This window comes from Jaculus jaculus, chromosome 16, assembly GCF_020740685.1.
Source record: "Jaculus jaculus isolate mJacJac1 chromosome 16, mJacJac1.mat.Y.cur, whole genome shotgun sequence".
NCBI lineage: Eukaryota > Metazoa > Chordata > Mammalia > Rodentia > Dipodidae > Jaculus > Jaculus jaculus.
In genome coordinates this window covers 58,021,617-58,036,063 of record NC_059117.1, presented here as the reverse complement: position 1 = coordinate 58,036,063, position 14,447 = coordinate 58,021,617, and the positions used below count along the sequence as shown (strand labels likewise).

The 14,447-nt window shown below is 46.7% G+C and overlaps 1 protein-coding gene across 4 annotated transcripts in view; it reads left to right on the top strand.

Annotated features, from left to right (window-relative positions):
• Btd (biotinidase) overlaps positions 1 to 14,187 on the top strand; it is a 34,594-nt gene extending 20,407 nt beyond the window's left edge. For 3 of the 4 annotated variants that reach the window (XM_045135852.1, XM_045135851.1, XM_045135853.1), the window contains exons 2-4: positions 4,003 to 4,267; positions 12,013 to 12,162; positions 12,722 to 14,187. In XM_045135852.1, coding sequence (XP_044991787.1) covers positions 4,019 to 4,267; positions 12,013 to 12,162; positions 12,722 to 13,894 — 1,572 coding nt within the window. In that variant the 5' untranslated portion in view covers positions 4,003 to 4,018 and the 3' untranslated portion in view covers positions 13,895 to 14,187. The remainder of the gene's footprint in view (positions 1 to 4,002; positions 4,268 to 12,012; positions 12,163 to 12,721) is intronic. The other variant, XM_045135854.1, reaches the window with a different exon arrangement.
• Positions 14,188 to 14,447: the final 260 nt, after the last annotated feature.

Here is a 14,447-nt window from a genome sequence, read left to right as displayed (position 1 = left end):
CCTCTAATTATTGATCTACCTTTGTTCACACACAAATGATTGCCACTTACAGCTCCCCTACCAGGCTCCTTCTGCAAACAGTACAAGTTTTATTTTCTCAGAATAGAAAGGAATGTGATATCTTGCTATCTTGTCAGCTCTGCACTTTCCTCATTTTGCTAATTTACAGATTTCTTAGACTTAAATGTTCCGTTTCCCAGGGGTGGGCATGTGGCCCAGTGGCAGAGGCCAAATGTGAAGTGCTGGGTTGAATCCCCAGCACCACAAGAAAGAAAAGCCCTGTGTTTCCAACTCTCTGCTACAAAGCTCTCAGGTGAGACCAGGAGACTTTCTAGCCCAGGGCTTCCTGACCTCCATGACTGGGGACCATCTCTGTGTCCCTACCTCAGTTTTCAGACTTCTTGGAGAGGCCATCGCCTTGTACTTTAGAAGTGTTGTTACAGGACTTGGGAGGTATAGGGTCCCTCCTTGGCCTGTGAATCCCAACTTGTAGATTCCTGCCCATTTATCAGAGAATTGGAAAAAACAGACTTTGAGTAGGGTAAATTATTAATTATGAAGTTTATTTAGGGAAAACTAGTATCCAGGGAAGGGCTGGGATGGTTACACACACATGTGGAAGGCAGGTCCTGAAAGTCCATGCCAAAAGATGTATCCAGGAGATTCTTTGCTTGGTGGAGAAGAAGTTCTAGGGAGTGGAAAGAAGATGTGAAAGGGAGATTTCAAGGGAAATTGGAAAAAGGTCAAAATTTAGAGGGGGTAACAGGGAAGAAATTCTCCTTCCCAGCCTGGCTGGGATGGGGGAAGGGCTTATCATGGCAGGTACCTGGAAATCCAGATGTATGAGGATGAGTAATCAGGGCTGGAGAGATGGCTTTGTGGTTAAGGGACTTGCTGCCTATAAAGCCTAAGGACCCAGGTTTGATTCCCCAGTACCCACGTAAGCCAGATGCACAGGTGGCACATGAATCTGGAGTTTGTTTGCAGTGGTTGGAGGCCCTGGTGTACCCATTCTCTCTGCCTCTTTCTCTCTCTCTCTCAAATAAATAAATAATTTTTTAAATTTTCTAACAGAATGGACAATCAAGCAAGCACCTGCTCGCATGCAGGACAAGTGCCTTATAGTTACTTAGGATAGATTTTTGTCTTCAGACTCAGGTATGTAAGGGAGTGACCTGATTGGTTCGTGGATTCAAAGGCCAGCCCACCTAGGTGTATGAGATTGTGGGGAGTGCTGTAGCCATTATGGATGAGACTGGATTAGCCCTGAGTTCTAGTTCTGCTAGGACAGGTTCTCTCTTTGGGACTCTTGTTTTTAACTGACTACCTGTAAAAAAGAAGCACAAAACTACCTTGCTCCTATTTCTCCCTCATTGTCACTATGACTGTGAAGGCCAATGTTCCCTCTCAGCTGTCCCCTACTCCAGTTCCCCATTATCATCTTCTTATTTATTTTGGTTTTTCAAGGAAGGGTTTCACTCTAGTCCAGGCTGGCCTGAGATTCACCATCTAGTCTCAGGGTAGCCTTGAACTCATGGTGATCCTTCTACCTCTGCCTCCCGAGTGCTGGGATTGAAGACGTGCACCACTATACCCAGCCCCATGAGCTAGAGTGAGACCCTACCTCAAAAAACCTATATAAATATAAATATATATATATATATATACATATATATATATACATATATATATATATATAATTTTATTTATTAGAGAGGGGGAGAGAATGGGTACGCCAAGGCCTCTAACCACTGCAAAAGAACTCCAGATGCAAATGAACTCCAGATGCATGCAGCACCTTGTGCATCTGGCTTATGTGGGAACTGGAGAATCAAACCTGAATCCTTATGCTTCGCAGGCAGGTGCCCTAACTGCTGAGCCATCTCTCCAGCTCCCCTCCCATTATCATCTTTGTGAAGTGCAGGATGGAATGGACAGTAGCTTTTTCAGGCATTTAAACTTATTTCAGAGACAAAGTTCAGACAAGAGAGCTTATCAATTATACTTTTGTTTATACTCTAAAGCTCATGACCACTCTCTCAAAGGCCCCTTGTTTTTTAGCAGTAAGGCATTGCTCACAGTGTCCCGGAAGAGTGGCAGCAGTTCCTAGGGTTTGCATGGTCCACATTTATTCCCCTGGGGAAACAAGCATTGATTTGAGAAGGGACAGGGGTGGGAGGGAAAAGGCTCTCACAGGGAAGCCTCGGATACTGAAGGAATACTGAGTATTCCTAGTCCTATTCTATTGCTGAAATAATCTTGGCTTGTTTCTGCAACTTTACTTTTACTTAAAAAAAGTTTTATTTAGTTGAGAGAGAGAAAGAGGGAGAGAGAAAGATGGAAATAATGGGCGTGCTAGGCCTTCTAGCCATTGCAAATGACCTCCAGATGCATGTGCCACTTTGTGCATCTGGCTTTACATGGGCTCTGGGGACTCGAACCTGGGTCCTTAGGCTTCACAGGCAAGCACCTTAACCACTATACCATCTCTCCAGCCCTATTTTTACTTTTTATTTTTTTCTGGTTTTTCGAGGTAGGGTCTCACTCTAGTCCAGGCTGACCTGGAATTCACTATGTAGTCTCAAACTCACAGTGATCTTATCTCACCCTCCCAATTGTTGGAATTAAAGGCATCCACCACTACACCTGGCTTGTTTCTAAAACTTTTGACCAAACAATGAAGGGAAACTTGTGGCCTCAAGTTGTGAGTTAGGGTTTGGACAGGGGCTAATTTTCTTCTTTTACTAAATTTATTTGTGTGTGTGTGTGTGTGTGTGTGTGTGTGTGTGTGTGGTGTGTACACACTCGGATCTCTTACCACTATAATAAATGTCTGTCCAGCTTTATGTGGATGGCTAGGGAATTGAACCTGGGCCAATGGCAGGCTTTGCAAGCAAGCATGCTTAACTGCTGAGTCATCTCCCAGGCCATTTTCTTCTGAAAGGACAGCAGTGGGATTCCTTGATTTGTCATTGTTACTTCCATCTTGAGCCTGGATTCCTGAGCAGTTGTCAGCCCCAGCACATCTCCATAGGCAGGCGGTGCCTGGCATGGCACACTACCTGGGCAGTCTGCCAGGGGAGGGTCTTTAGACAGGAGGCCAGACTGGCTTTCAGGAAAGAATTCGACTATTTTATCACATGCTTAGTGACACACAGATATCAGAACTAAACATTTCTATTCTGAGGTGGGGGACAGAGGATGCACAGACATGTCATTCATGTCTACAGTAAGGAACTAGAAAGTAGAGTTTTCTTGCTGGAAATTTCTATCTTATTTTCTAGTAAATTCCATGTTCTTACTGTAAGAATTTTATTTTCAAGCGAGTGTGCATTTGGGTAAGAGATTTGGAGTGAGATGAAGATTGAGAGAGCAATGGCAAGTCTCAAGTTCAAGGATGAAAACTGTTGGGCTTTGATCAGGAGACTTCTTTTTGCTCATCTGTAACCCAGAGTAGATGTTAGCATTTAACGAGAAGTTAGCGGTTTGTGTGCCCCAAATGGAGCATGTGTTAATTACTAACCAAGGAAATGCAGGGAGGGTTTCAATCCACTGGGCTTTTATGGCCAGGAAGTAAGCTGTGTCTTCAGGATCCTCATGGCCATGAGAGCGGAGCTGGCAGAGCTGCCAGGCTGGCGTGCATATGGGGGCACAGGCGTGGATACACCGCAGAATTATGTCAGCTTAAAATGTAGACAAAGTCAGCAATGATGCATCCTGGGATTGCTGAACACTGGGTAGGAAAATCATGGAAAATGCCGAGTCTGTTTTGGAAATGTTCTAAACCCAGTCTATTAACACAGTGAGCCATTTTAAACAGAGCTTGCTACGTGTTTGGAGAGAAACACACGCTCTTTTATTAGGAACATGAAACAGACTCTCTGAGCCGCAGTTTCACTGCGGGTGCGTTTAATTGCTGGGATTAATAAATCACAGCTGCAAAAGTTGGATTCTTGGCAGGATTCTTTATTCAGCTGTTCTCCCTCGCCCGTTTCATTCCAGATTTACGGTCTGCATTATGCCTGGAGCCGGTGGTGCGCTTGCTCTTTTCCTCCTTGGCTGCTCTGCGCTTGCACGGGGAATCTGCACTGGGGAGCGCTGCCAGGCTGCCCTGGGTGAGGCTGGATACTATGTGGCCGCTGTGTATGAGCACCAGGCCATCTTGAGTCCAAACCCTCTAGAGTTCATTACCCGCCAGCAGGCCCTGGAACTCATGAACCAGAACCTCGACATCTATGAACAGCAAGTGATGGCTGCAGCCCAGAAGGCAAGAAATGCTCCCCGCTCCTCACTCATGACCTGAGCTTATCTAGCTGAGGCCCATGCTTCCCTATCTGAGAGCGTGGCTGGGCAAATCCACGCTTCTCATGGACCTTCTGGAAAATCAGTGGACTGGTCAGCTTGGCTTGGGTTATGCTCTCCTGAGAGTGGTCCATGGACCAGCCACACTTGGGAGCTTGTTAAAGCTGTGGGATATGAGGCCCCAGTCCAAAACTTCAGAATTCCAAATCATTATTATTACAGGAGCCCAACGGATACTTTTGTCCTTCAAGCTGGACAAGCCCAGGCTAGGTTAGGTCACTGGTTCCTGTGGCTATGTGTGGGAACCAACAACTCTTGTAAACAAGTATGGGTGCCTGGGGTCCTGGGGGTCTGCTGTAATTGGTTCAAAGGGGGTGCAGTGTGGCAGTAGGATTTCTCAGAGCCCCTTCCCCTGGGGAGGCTCACGTGCAGAAAAAGATGAAAACACCGAGCCTGATTAACTCCCATGAGACAGTCAAAGCTTATTTGAAGCACTGAGTGGTCACAGACATGCATTTTGTCCCTGTGTGGGGACCTTAGCCCAGACAGAACAAACCCACACAGGGAGCCTTTGAAAAGGCTTTTGCCTAGCTGTATGTCCCATCCTGCTAGCCAGGGTTGGGGTGGGGGAACAAGCATCCCCTGAGGCACAGAGGGAAGTGTTGGTGCCAGAAGTAAGAAAGCACCCTGCTGGGAAACCCAGAACCAGAGGGTTTCTAGGCTTCAGCCCTAGTGAGGGCAACTAATAGAGCTGTCTGAGGAAGGTCTGCTCTGCTTCAGTGGCATGTAAATTCCACGTGCAATGTGAGCTAAACGTGTGTGTGCTGGTGCCCACCCAACTGGTTCTGTTGTATATGCTCCCCACTTCAGGATGGCCTGAGGGCACAGCTACTACCTGTTGCTACATTTGAAAACTCTAGGCTAGAATGCACACATAGGCTCTGTGTTTGCGTGTATGTGACTGGTACTGCAGCAAGACCTGGCCCAGCCCTTCTGATGAATAGATCCTCTCTTGTCTTGAACTGACATTTGGTTTCTCCATGGACATCTTCAGCAGCTCAGAACTCAATTTCGTAGGTCCATTCCACTCATTCCAGTAATGGCAACTTCTTCCTTTATTTATTTATTTATTTGCTTGTTGGAGATAGGGTCTCACTCTAGCCCAGGCTGATGTGGAATTCACTATGTAGTCTCAGGGTGGCCTTGAACTCATGGCGATCCTCCTACCTCTGCCTCCTGAGTGCTGGGATTAAAGGCGTGCGCCACCATGCCCAGCTCAACCTCTTCCTTTTGATGAGTAGTTAACCTCCTGTTAAATGCCACCTATAGTTCTGATCTTGCGCTCAAAATAGCAGTTGAGTCCCTTGGCCCAGTATGCGTCTTCTGCACACTTGAGGATGGCAGTGTGACCCCGGTCCCGCCCACAGCCCCTCAGGAGGAGGTTGGGCTTCTAGCCTTCTGTCAGGATAAGTTTCTCCTGCTTGGAGCCATGTGCAGCAATGCCAGTGCTGTGAGACCAGGGCAGGCGGCAGGGAAGGTTCATCTTTTTTTTTCTTTTAATATTCTATTTTTATTTATTTATTTGACAGAGAGAGAGAGAAAGAGGGAGAGAGAGAGAGAGAGAGAGAGAGAGAGAGAGAGAGAGAATGGGCATGCCAGGGCCTGTAGACAAGCTCCAGACGCGTGTGCCCCCTGTGCATCTGGCTAACGTGGGTCCTGGGGAATCGAACCTGGGCTCTTTGACTTTGCAGGCAAATGTCTTAACCGCTAAGCCATCCCTCCAGCCCGGAAGGTTCATCTTTTTGTTCCAGATGTTGTCTCCAGGAGACTCATGCAGCCACAGTGAAGGCACTTTCTGACTCCTTTCCACAGACACAGCTTAGGCTGCTTTTGCCCTCTTGCACTTGGCTGAGGGAACCTGAGTACAAGGGTTCCCACTGAAGCTGCTCACCTTACCAGCTTGTTGGGCTATTTAGAGATCTTTTCTGAGCATCCCTTCACATCATTCACACATTTGATACACAGCCCATTTGTATCTTTGCTGAAGTCAGTGTAAAACAGTTCCCAGCTGCACCCTTGAGCCCCCTGCCTGTACTGACCCCGTCAAGGGCAGGCTCTGAGGTGGCATCTGGTGGCATAGTGACAGCCCAGCGTCTATAGCTTCACCTCCTCTGGCTTTTCCACTTGTCACAACACTATCTGAAGGCGCCTGGGCAATGCCACATGGAAACCCTGAGACCACTGGGAACCTCTGCTTGGGGTTCTCATGTTCTGTCCCCAGCGGTGACATCCATGGTTTTGTGAGTCCATGACAACTGCAGGACACAACTCCATCACTGTGGAGGTCCAGGAGCAGGGTGGAGCAGTCAGGATCACTCTTTGATGCTCTCAGATGTTTCAGCTCCTTAGCCTGGCTGTGTGTCAAAACAGCTCCTCAGCCGGGCATGGTGGTGCACGCCTTTAATCCCAGCACGCGGGAGGTGGAGGTAGGAGGATTGCCATTGTCATGAGTTCGAGGCCACCCTGAGTCTTCATAGTGAAATCCAGATCAGTCTGGGCTAGAGTGAGAGTACCTCGAAAAACAAAAAACAAAAAACAACAACAAAAAACCCAGCTCCTCAGACAGGTTGAGCCAGTATCACTACATACCAAGCCTGCTGTAAGGGCAGACAGAAGCTCTGCAATGTCATGTCAGGAGACATAGTTCTCCCCCAGCAGGGGCATTAATCAAGAGTCCAGTTTGAAGATGAGGAGGCTGCCAGTCACAAAGTTGGTGACCCTCATTCCTTGGAGGTTCTTGACAAAACATTAGGAGTACTCTGTCACACCAGCCCTAGAGGTGTGTCCCAGCAGATTTGCTTCCTGGCCAAATTGTGCTCAGTGAGTGCAGCATGCAAGAGACTATTCAGGTTTTGCTTTGTGTTTAATGAAGGAAAATATCTGTTCAAGTGTTAATTAAAAAAAAAAAGTTTAGCCAGGCATAATGGTGCAATGCCTTTAATTGCAGTACTCAGCGAGGTAGAGGTAGGAGGATTGCCATGAGTTCGAGGCCATCCTGAGAGTACATAGTGAATTTCAGGTCAGCCTGGACCCGAGTAAAACCGTACCCGGAAAAACTAAAAAAAAAAAAAAAAAAAATTCAGGCAGGAGTGGTGGTGCACACCTTTAATCCCAGCACTTGGGAGGCAGAGGTAGGAGGATCGCTGTGAGTTTGAGGCCAGCTTGAGACTACAGAGTGAATTCCAGGTCAGCCTGGGCTAAAGCAAGACCCTACCTTGAAAAACAACAAAACAAAACAAAACAAAAAAAGTTTGGGGCTGGAGAGATGGCTTAACAGTTAAGGTGCTTGCCTGCACAGCCTAAGAGCCCAGGTTCAATTCACTACCCATGTAAGCCAGATGCACAAGGTGGTACATGTGTCTGGAGTTTGTTTGCAGTGGCTAGATGTGCCCATTCTCTATCTGTCTCTCTCTTTCTCAAAACTTTCTTTTTGTTTTTCCAAGGCAGAATCTCACTCTAGTCCAGGCTGACCTGGAATTTACTATGTAATCTCAGGCTGGCCTCGAATTCACAGGGATCCTCCTACCTCTGCCTCCCAAGTGCTGGGATTAAAGGCATGTGCCACGATGCCCAGTTTAATATTTTTTTTTAAGTATAAAGTATGACTCATGCAAATATAGGTTGGAAAGTTTAACTCATTAGTTACTGAAGGAGAATTTGAGGAATGAAAATGTATCTGCCAATCAGCCAGTGAATGGTGTAATGAACTTGCTGATAGATGTGAAACTGGCTTATTTCCTATAGGGCAGCACAGCTGTAATCTTTAGGGCAGGCTTTTGTTATGTTTTTGAGACAGGGTTTCACTGTATAGCCCCAGCTAGTCTCCAACTCAGGAGGCCCCTGCCTCCACTTCTCTGGGGTGATCTTTTTTTTATTTTTAAAATATTTTTATTTATTTGCAAGGAGAGAAGGAATGGGCGCAACAGAGCCTCTTGCCACTGCAGGTGAACTCCAGATACATGCACCACTTAATGCATCTGGCTTTATGTTTGTAGTAGGCAATGAAACCCATCAGGCTTTGCTTTGCAAGAAAGTGCCTTTAAGCACCAAGCCATCTCCTCAGCTCTGAGGTGATCTTTAACTAACAAAATAAAGCAGTGAGCCGGGTGTGGTGGTGCACATCTTTAATCCCAGCACTTGGGAGGCCGAGGTAGGAGGATCACTAAGAGTTCAAGGCCACCCTGAGACTACATAGTGAATTTCAGATCACCCTGAGCTAGAGTGAAACCCTACCTCAAAAAACCAAAAAATAAATATAAATAATAATAAAGCAGTGGCATATCTTTATTTTTATCTACATAAACAGATCAACAGCATAAACCTTGAATGAGCCTACAAATCATTAACCTGGAATGGCATGCCTTTTTCATTTTGCCTGCTCCTAAGTCTTTGATGGGTTTTGTTTACTCAGTCACTGCAGTATGTGCACTAGAGAGGCAGCCTCACTCTGCTGGGGTGTAACCTTTATGTAAAGCTGTTTGGCAGTGTGTGCTAAGAATTTTTTCCCTACACTTGACTTGTGTTTCAAGATAGGGTCTCACTCTAGTCCAGGCTGACCTAGAATTCATTTTGTAGTCCCAGGCTGGCCTTGAACTCACAACAATTCTACCTCTGCCTCCCCAGTGTTGGGATTAAAGGTGTGTGCCACCAATCTGGCCAAAACTTTCCCTACTCTTTTTTTAAAAAAATTTTTTTGTTCATTTTTTTTAAATTTATTTGAGAGTGACAGAAAGAGACAGAGAGAGAGAGAGAGAGAGAGAGAGAGATTGAGAACGGGCGCGCCAGGGCTTCCAGCCACTGCAAACGAACTCCAGATGCGTGCGCCCCCTTGTGCATCTGGCTAACATGGGTCCTGGGGAACCGAGCCTCGAACTGGGGTCCTTAGGCTTCACAGGCAAGCGCTTAACCACTAAGCCATCTCTCCAGCCCCTTTCCCTACTCTTTAACCTACCACTTCACTTATAAAATTGACTTTATTCTAAAACATTGACTGGGACTCAAAGACATGGGTACTGCACTCATTAACTCTGTTTTGAACACACCTTATGCAGATATCCACCATAGTTTTCTATTTCAATTTTTTCGTTTTTCGAGGTAGGGTCTCACTCTAGCCCAGGCTGACCTGAAATTCACTAGTCTCAGGGTGGCCTGTGGTCCTCCTACCTCTGCTTCCCGAGTGCTGGGATTAAAGCCGTGCGCCACCATGCCCGGCTAGTTTTCTTTTTATTCCAGAGAATGGATTCAAATGACTAATTGCAGAGGCAAAACTATGGTATCTTAATTATAATGTGCCATGACAAATGGTAATTTTAATGTTCTTGATGAGAAGGGCCAAAATACCAAACTATATACTGTCATCTCAATTATATACACAGAGAGAAAAGTGATGACACTTACAATAAGTCTCTTTGTATTACAAGATTATGAATTTTTCATTTTTTCTGTTTTCCAAATTTTCTGTAGTTTGAAGCTTTTATCACTGGGGGTGGGAGAAAACTAAAAAGACTTTGTGGTACACTCCAGAAATAAGTGCCTAAAATGGCCTGTTACTTTCCATTACTTACACCTTGCTGCTCTGCCCTCAGCTCCAGGGCCTATGTTCTAGGCTTGGCATTTTATTTATCTTATTTATTTTTAAATACTTTAAATTTTTTAAAAAAAATTTATAATTATTTATTTGACAGAGAAAGAGGGAGGGGGAGAGAGAGAAAGAATGGGCATGACAGGGCTTCCAGCCACTGCAAATGAACTCCAAACACGTGTGCCCCCTGTGCATCTGGCTAACATGGGTCCTGGGGAATTGAACCAGGGTCCTTTGGCTTTGCAGGCAGATGGCTTAATCACTAAGCCATCCTTTGGCCCCGTTTTTTATTTTTATTTATTTGAGGGTGACAGAAGAGGCAGATAGGTAGAGAATGGGCACACGAGGGCCTCCAGCCACTTCAAACAAACTCCAGACACATGTGCCACCTTGTGCATCTGGCTTACATGGGGAATGGAGCCTTGAACCAGGGTCCTTAGGCTTCACAGGCAAGCGCTTACCTGCTAAGCCAGCTCTCACGCCCTCAAATATTTGAGAGAGAGAATGGGTGTGCCTGGGCCTCTAGCCACTGCAAACTCCAGATGCATGTGCCACCTTGTGCATGTGGCTTGTGTGGGTACTGGGGAATCACACCTGGGTCCTTAGGTTTTGCAGGCAAGCGCCTTAACTGCTAAGCCATCTCTCCAGCCCCGATTTTTTTAATTTGAAAGAGAGAAAGAGGGAGAAAATGGACATGCCAGGCTCTGCAGCCACTGCAAACAAACTCCAGACACATGTGCCACCTTATGCATCTGGCTTATGTGGGTACTGGGGATTCAAACCTGGGCCCTTAGGCTTCACAGGTAAGTGCCTTACCTGCTGAGCCATCTCTCCACTAGGCTTGGCATAATAATCCACAGCAGTGGAATGAACAGGAGAATGTGGCACTGAGGGCTGCCACGTTTGTCCTAAGGTTGTTGCACATGTCACAGGAAGCCTAGAGTAGCCCGGGATGTGGGAAGAGGCCTATAGGGTGGACCACATCATAAAGGGTGCCTCCTGCTTCCCAAATGGGGAATTGCTTTGTGTTATGATCAGTACTTTGGGTCTTACCCTGACTCTGGGAGTCCCAACCTTGGCTTCTCAGAACCACCTTTTAAATATTTAATTTTTTTTTAATTTGAGAGAAAGGAGAGAGAGAGAGACAGACAGACAGAGACAATGGGCATGCCAGGGGTTCCAGCCACTGCAAACGAGCTCCAGATGCATGTGCTACCTTGTACATCTGGCTTACGTGGGTCCTGGGGAATCAAACCTGGGTCCATTGGCTTTGCAGGCAAGTGCCTTAACCACTAAGCCATCTCTCCAGCTCTTTTTAAAAAAGTTTTAAAATATTTTATTTAAGAATCACCTTTTAAATAGACATTGTTACACACAATCCAGTAGACCTTTTTAGTGATGGGCTTCTGCATGGGTGTTTTAATTTATTTGTTGATATGTGTGTTCGTGTGTAATGGTGTACCAGAGCCTCTTGCCACTGCAAATGAACACCAGACAACTGTGTCAATTATTGCATCCATGTGACTTCATGGGTGGTTTGGGGGTTGAACCTGGGGCCAGCGGGCTTTGCAACCAAGTATGAACCTTAACTGCTGAGCCACTCCCCCTATATCCATCACTTCTTTATAAGTTCCCCAAGTGCCTTAGATGAGACCACTGGACTGGGGTGCCACATCCATGAATAGGCCCAGTATTTCAGCCTTCAGGATCAGCTCACCTGCCATTGCACGAATAAGAACTGCAGTCCCTCCTGACTGCTCACTTGCCAAGCATTGCATCTTTCAGCAGACTTACTCTGTCCTTGACATGCTCCTTGATACTAGGAACAGTTGTTCCCAGGGGACCCTATCTTTGTGCCCTTGGGATTGGCCTAAGCAAGACAGTTTCTCTATGACTGAGCTCCTGGTAGAATAACTCCTTTATGGTTGGTCAATGAAAGCTGTGCTTCCTCTTGTCTGGTCACACTGTGCTGTGGTATGTCACTTACAGGGTGTGCAGACTGTAGTGTTTCCAGAGGACAGTATTCACAGCTTATCTGGTCACACTGTGCTGTGGTGTGTCACTTACAGGGTGTGCAGATTATAGTGTTTCCAGAGGATGGCATTCATGGCTTCAACTTCACAAGAACATCCATTTACCCATTTTTGGACTTCATGCCATCCCCAAAGCAAATCAGGTGGAACCCATGCCTGGAGCCCCACCGTTTCAATGACACAGAGGTAGGTGGTGAGTCCAGCCTTCCCCTTCACAAGCTGAATGAAGCTGGTGGCCAAAAGCCACAGCATGTTGACTGAGGTTGAAGGAGAGTCTCATACCTACAAATCAGATCCAAACTCCTTGAGCCTCTTGGCTGATACGTGACATTTACTCTGCTGTGAATCTTTGCACTTGTGGATTACACAAGAAATAGATGAATTTAAACTTTTTTTAAATTTTTTTCCAGGTAAAGACTCACTCCAGCCCAGGCTGACCTGAAATTCACTCTGTAGTCTCAGGGTGGCCTTGAACTCATGACAATCCTCCTACCTCTGCCTCCTGAGTGCTGGGATTGTAAAGTGCATGAACCACCACAGTTGGCTTTGAATTTAAATAAAAAGATATTTATTTTGAAAGAGCAGAGTGAACAAGTGAACTCCAGACACATGCACCAGCTTGTACATCTGATTTTATTATGTGTACAGGGGAATCAAATCATGGCCATCAGGCTTTATAAGCAAGCACCTTAACCACTGAACCCTCTCCACAGCAATACTTAGGCCTTTTTATTTTTCCCTCTAGGTCCTCCAGCGCCTGAGTTGTATGGCCATCAAAGGTGAGATGTTCTTGGTGGCCAATCTTGGGACGAAACAGACGTGTTTCAGCAGTGACCCAGGGTGTCCAAGTGATGGGCGATACCAGTTCAACACAAATGTCGTGTTTAGCAACAATGGAACCCTTGTGGACTACTACCGTAAGCATAACCTGTACTTTGAGGCTGCGTTCAACACCCCAGCCAGAGTGGATCACATCACCTTTGACACCCCCTTTGCGGGCAAGTTTGGCATGTTCACTTGCTTTGATATCCTCTTTTTCGACCCTGCCGTCTGGATCCTCAGAGATCCCGAGGTGAAGCACATCGTGTACCCCACTGCCTGGATGAACCAGCTCCCACTCCTGGCTGCGATTCAGATCCAGAAAGCATTTGCCACTGCCTTTGGTGTCAATGTTCTGGCAGCGAACATCCACCACCCATCTCTGGGGATGACAGGGAGTGGCATACACACCCCTCTTGAGTCCTTTTGGTACCATGACATGGTAAGCTCCCACGGTCACCTGATAATTGCCCAGGTAGCCAAAAATCCACCTGGTCTCATTGGGGCAGAAAATACCACAAGCAAGACAGACCCATCCCATGGTAAATTTTTAAAACTCTTGTCCAGTGACCCTTCCTGTGAGAAGGATGCTCAAGAAGTACACTGTGACCAGGCTACCAAGTGGAACGTGAATGCACCCCCCACCTTCCACTCTGAGATGATGTATGACAACTTCACCCTGGTTCCCATCTGGGGAAAGGAAGGCTCCCTCCAGGTCTGTTCCAACAGCCTCTGCTGCTACCTGCTGTACAAGAGGCCCACCCTGACCAAAGAGCTGTACACCCTGGGCGTGTTTGATGGCCTCCACACAGTGCATGGCACCTACTACATCCAAGTGTGTGCCGTGGTCAAGTGTGGGGGTCTTGCCCTTGACACCTGTGGGCAGGAGGTCACAGAGGCCGAAGGGGTGTTCGACTTCCACCTGTGGGGAAACTTCAGCACTTCCTACATCTTTCCTATGGTTCTAACCTCGGGGATGACTCTGGACACCCCCGAGCAGCTCGGCTGGGAGAATGACCATTATTTCCTGAGGAAGAGTGGACTGTCCTCTGGTCTGGTGACAGCGGCTCTCTATGGGCGGTTGTATGAGAGGGACTAGGAAGAGCGTGTGGTCTGCAGGTGGCTCCTGCCATCATGCGGGCACGGCAGCCTTCCCCTTCCACAAGCTGCAGATCACAAGTGCTGGGACCACCTCTGCCTGGAGGGCAGGTTTCTTCTTTGGCACCTGGTCCCACCCTGGAAATGGTGGGAAGAATCAACGATTGAGACCTTTTTAGCATTTTCTATGCACATTTTCAACACATTTTTCTCTAGTAAATCTGTCACTGAACAACTGCTTTTAGGTGCTAAATCAGAAATAAATGTGAGCTGATATTTTACACACCCACAAAACAGCAGTTTTTTTTTTCCATTGTTGACTGAGTGACATCCTGGATGTATAAATATTTCCTCAGGCCTGAATATTTTCTCTGATAAGAAACAGACTCTCAGGACTGGAGAGATGGCTCAGTGGTTAAGGTGCTTGCCTGCAAAGTGTAATATCTGGCTGGGTTCAGTTCTCCATTACCCATGTAAAGCCACATGCACAAAGTGGTACATGCGTTTGTTTGCAGTGGCTAGAGGCCCTGATGCGCCCATTCTGTCTGTTTCTC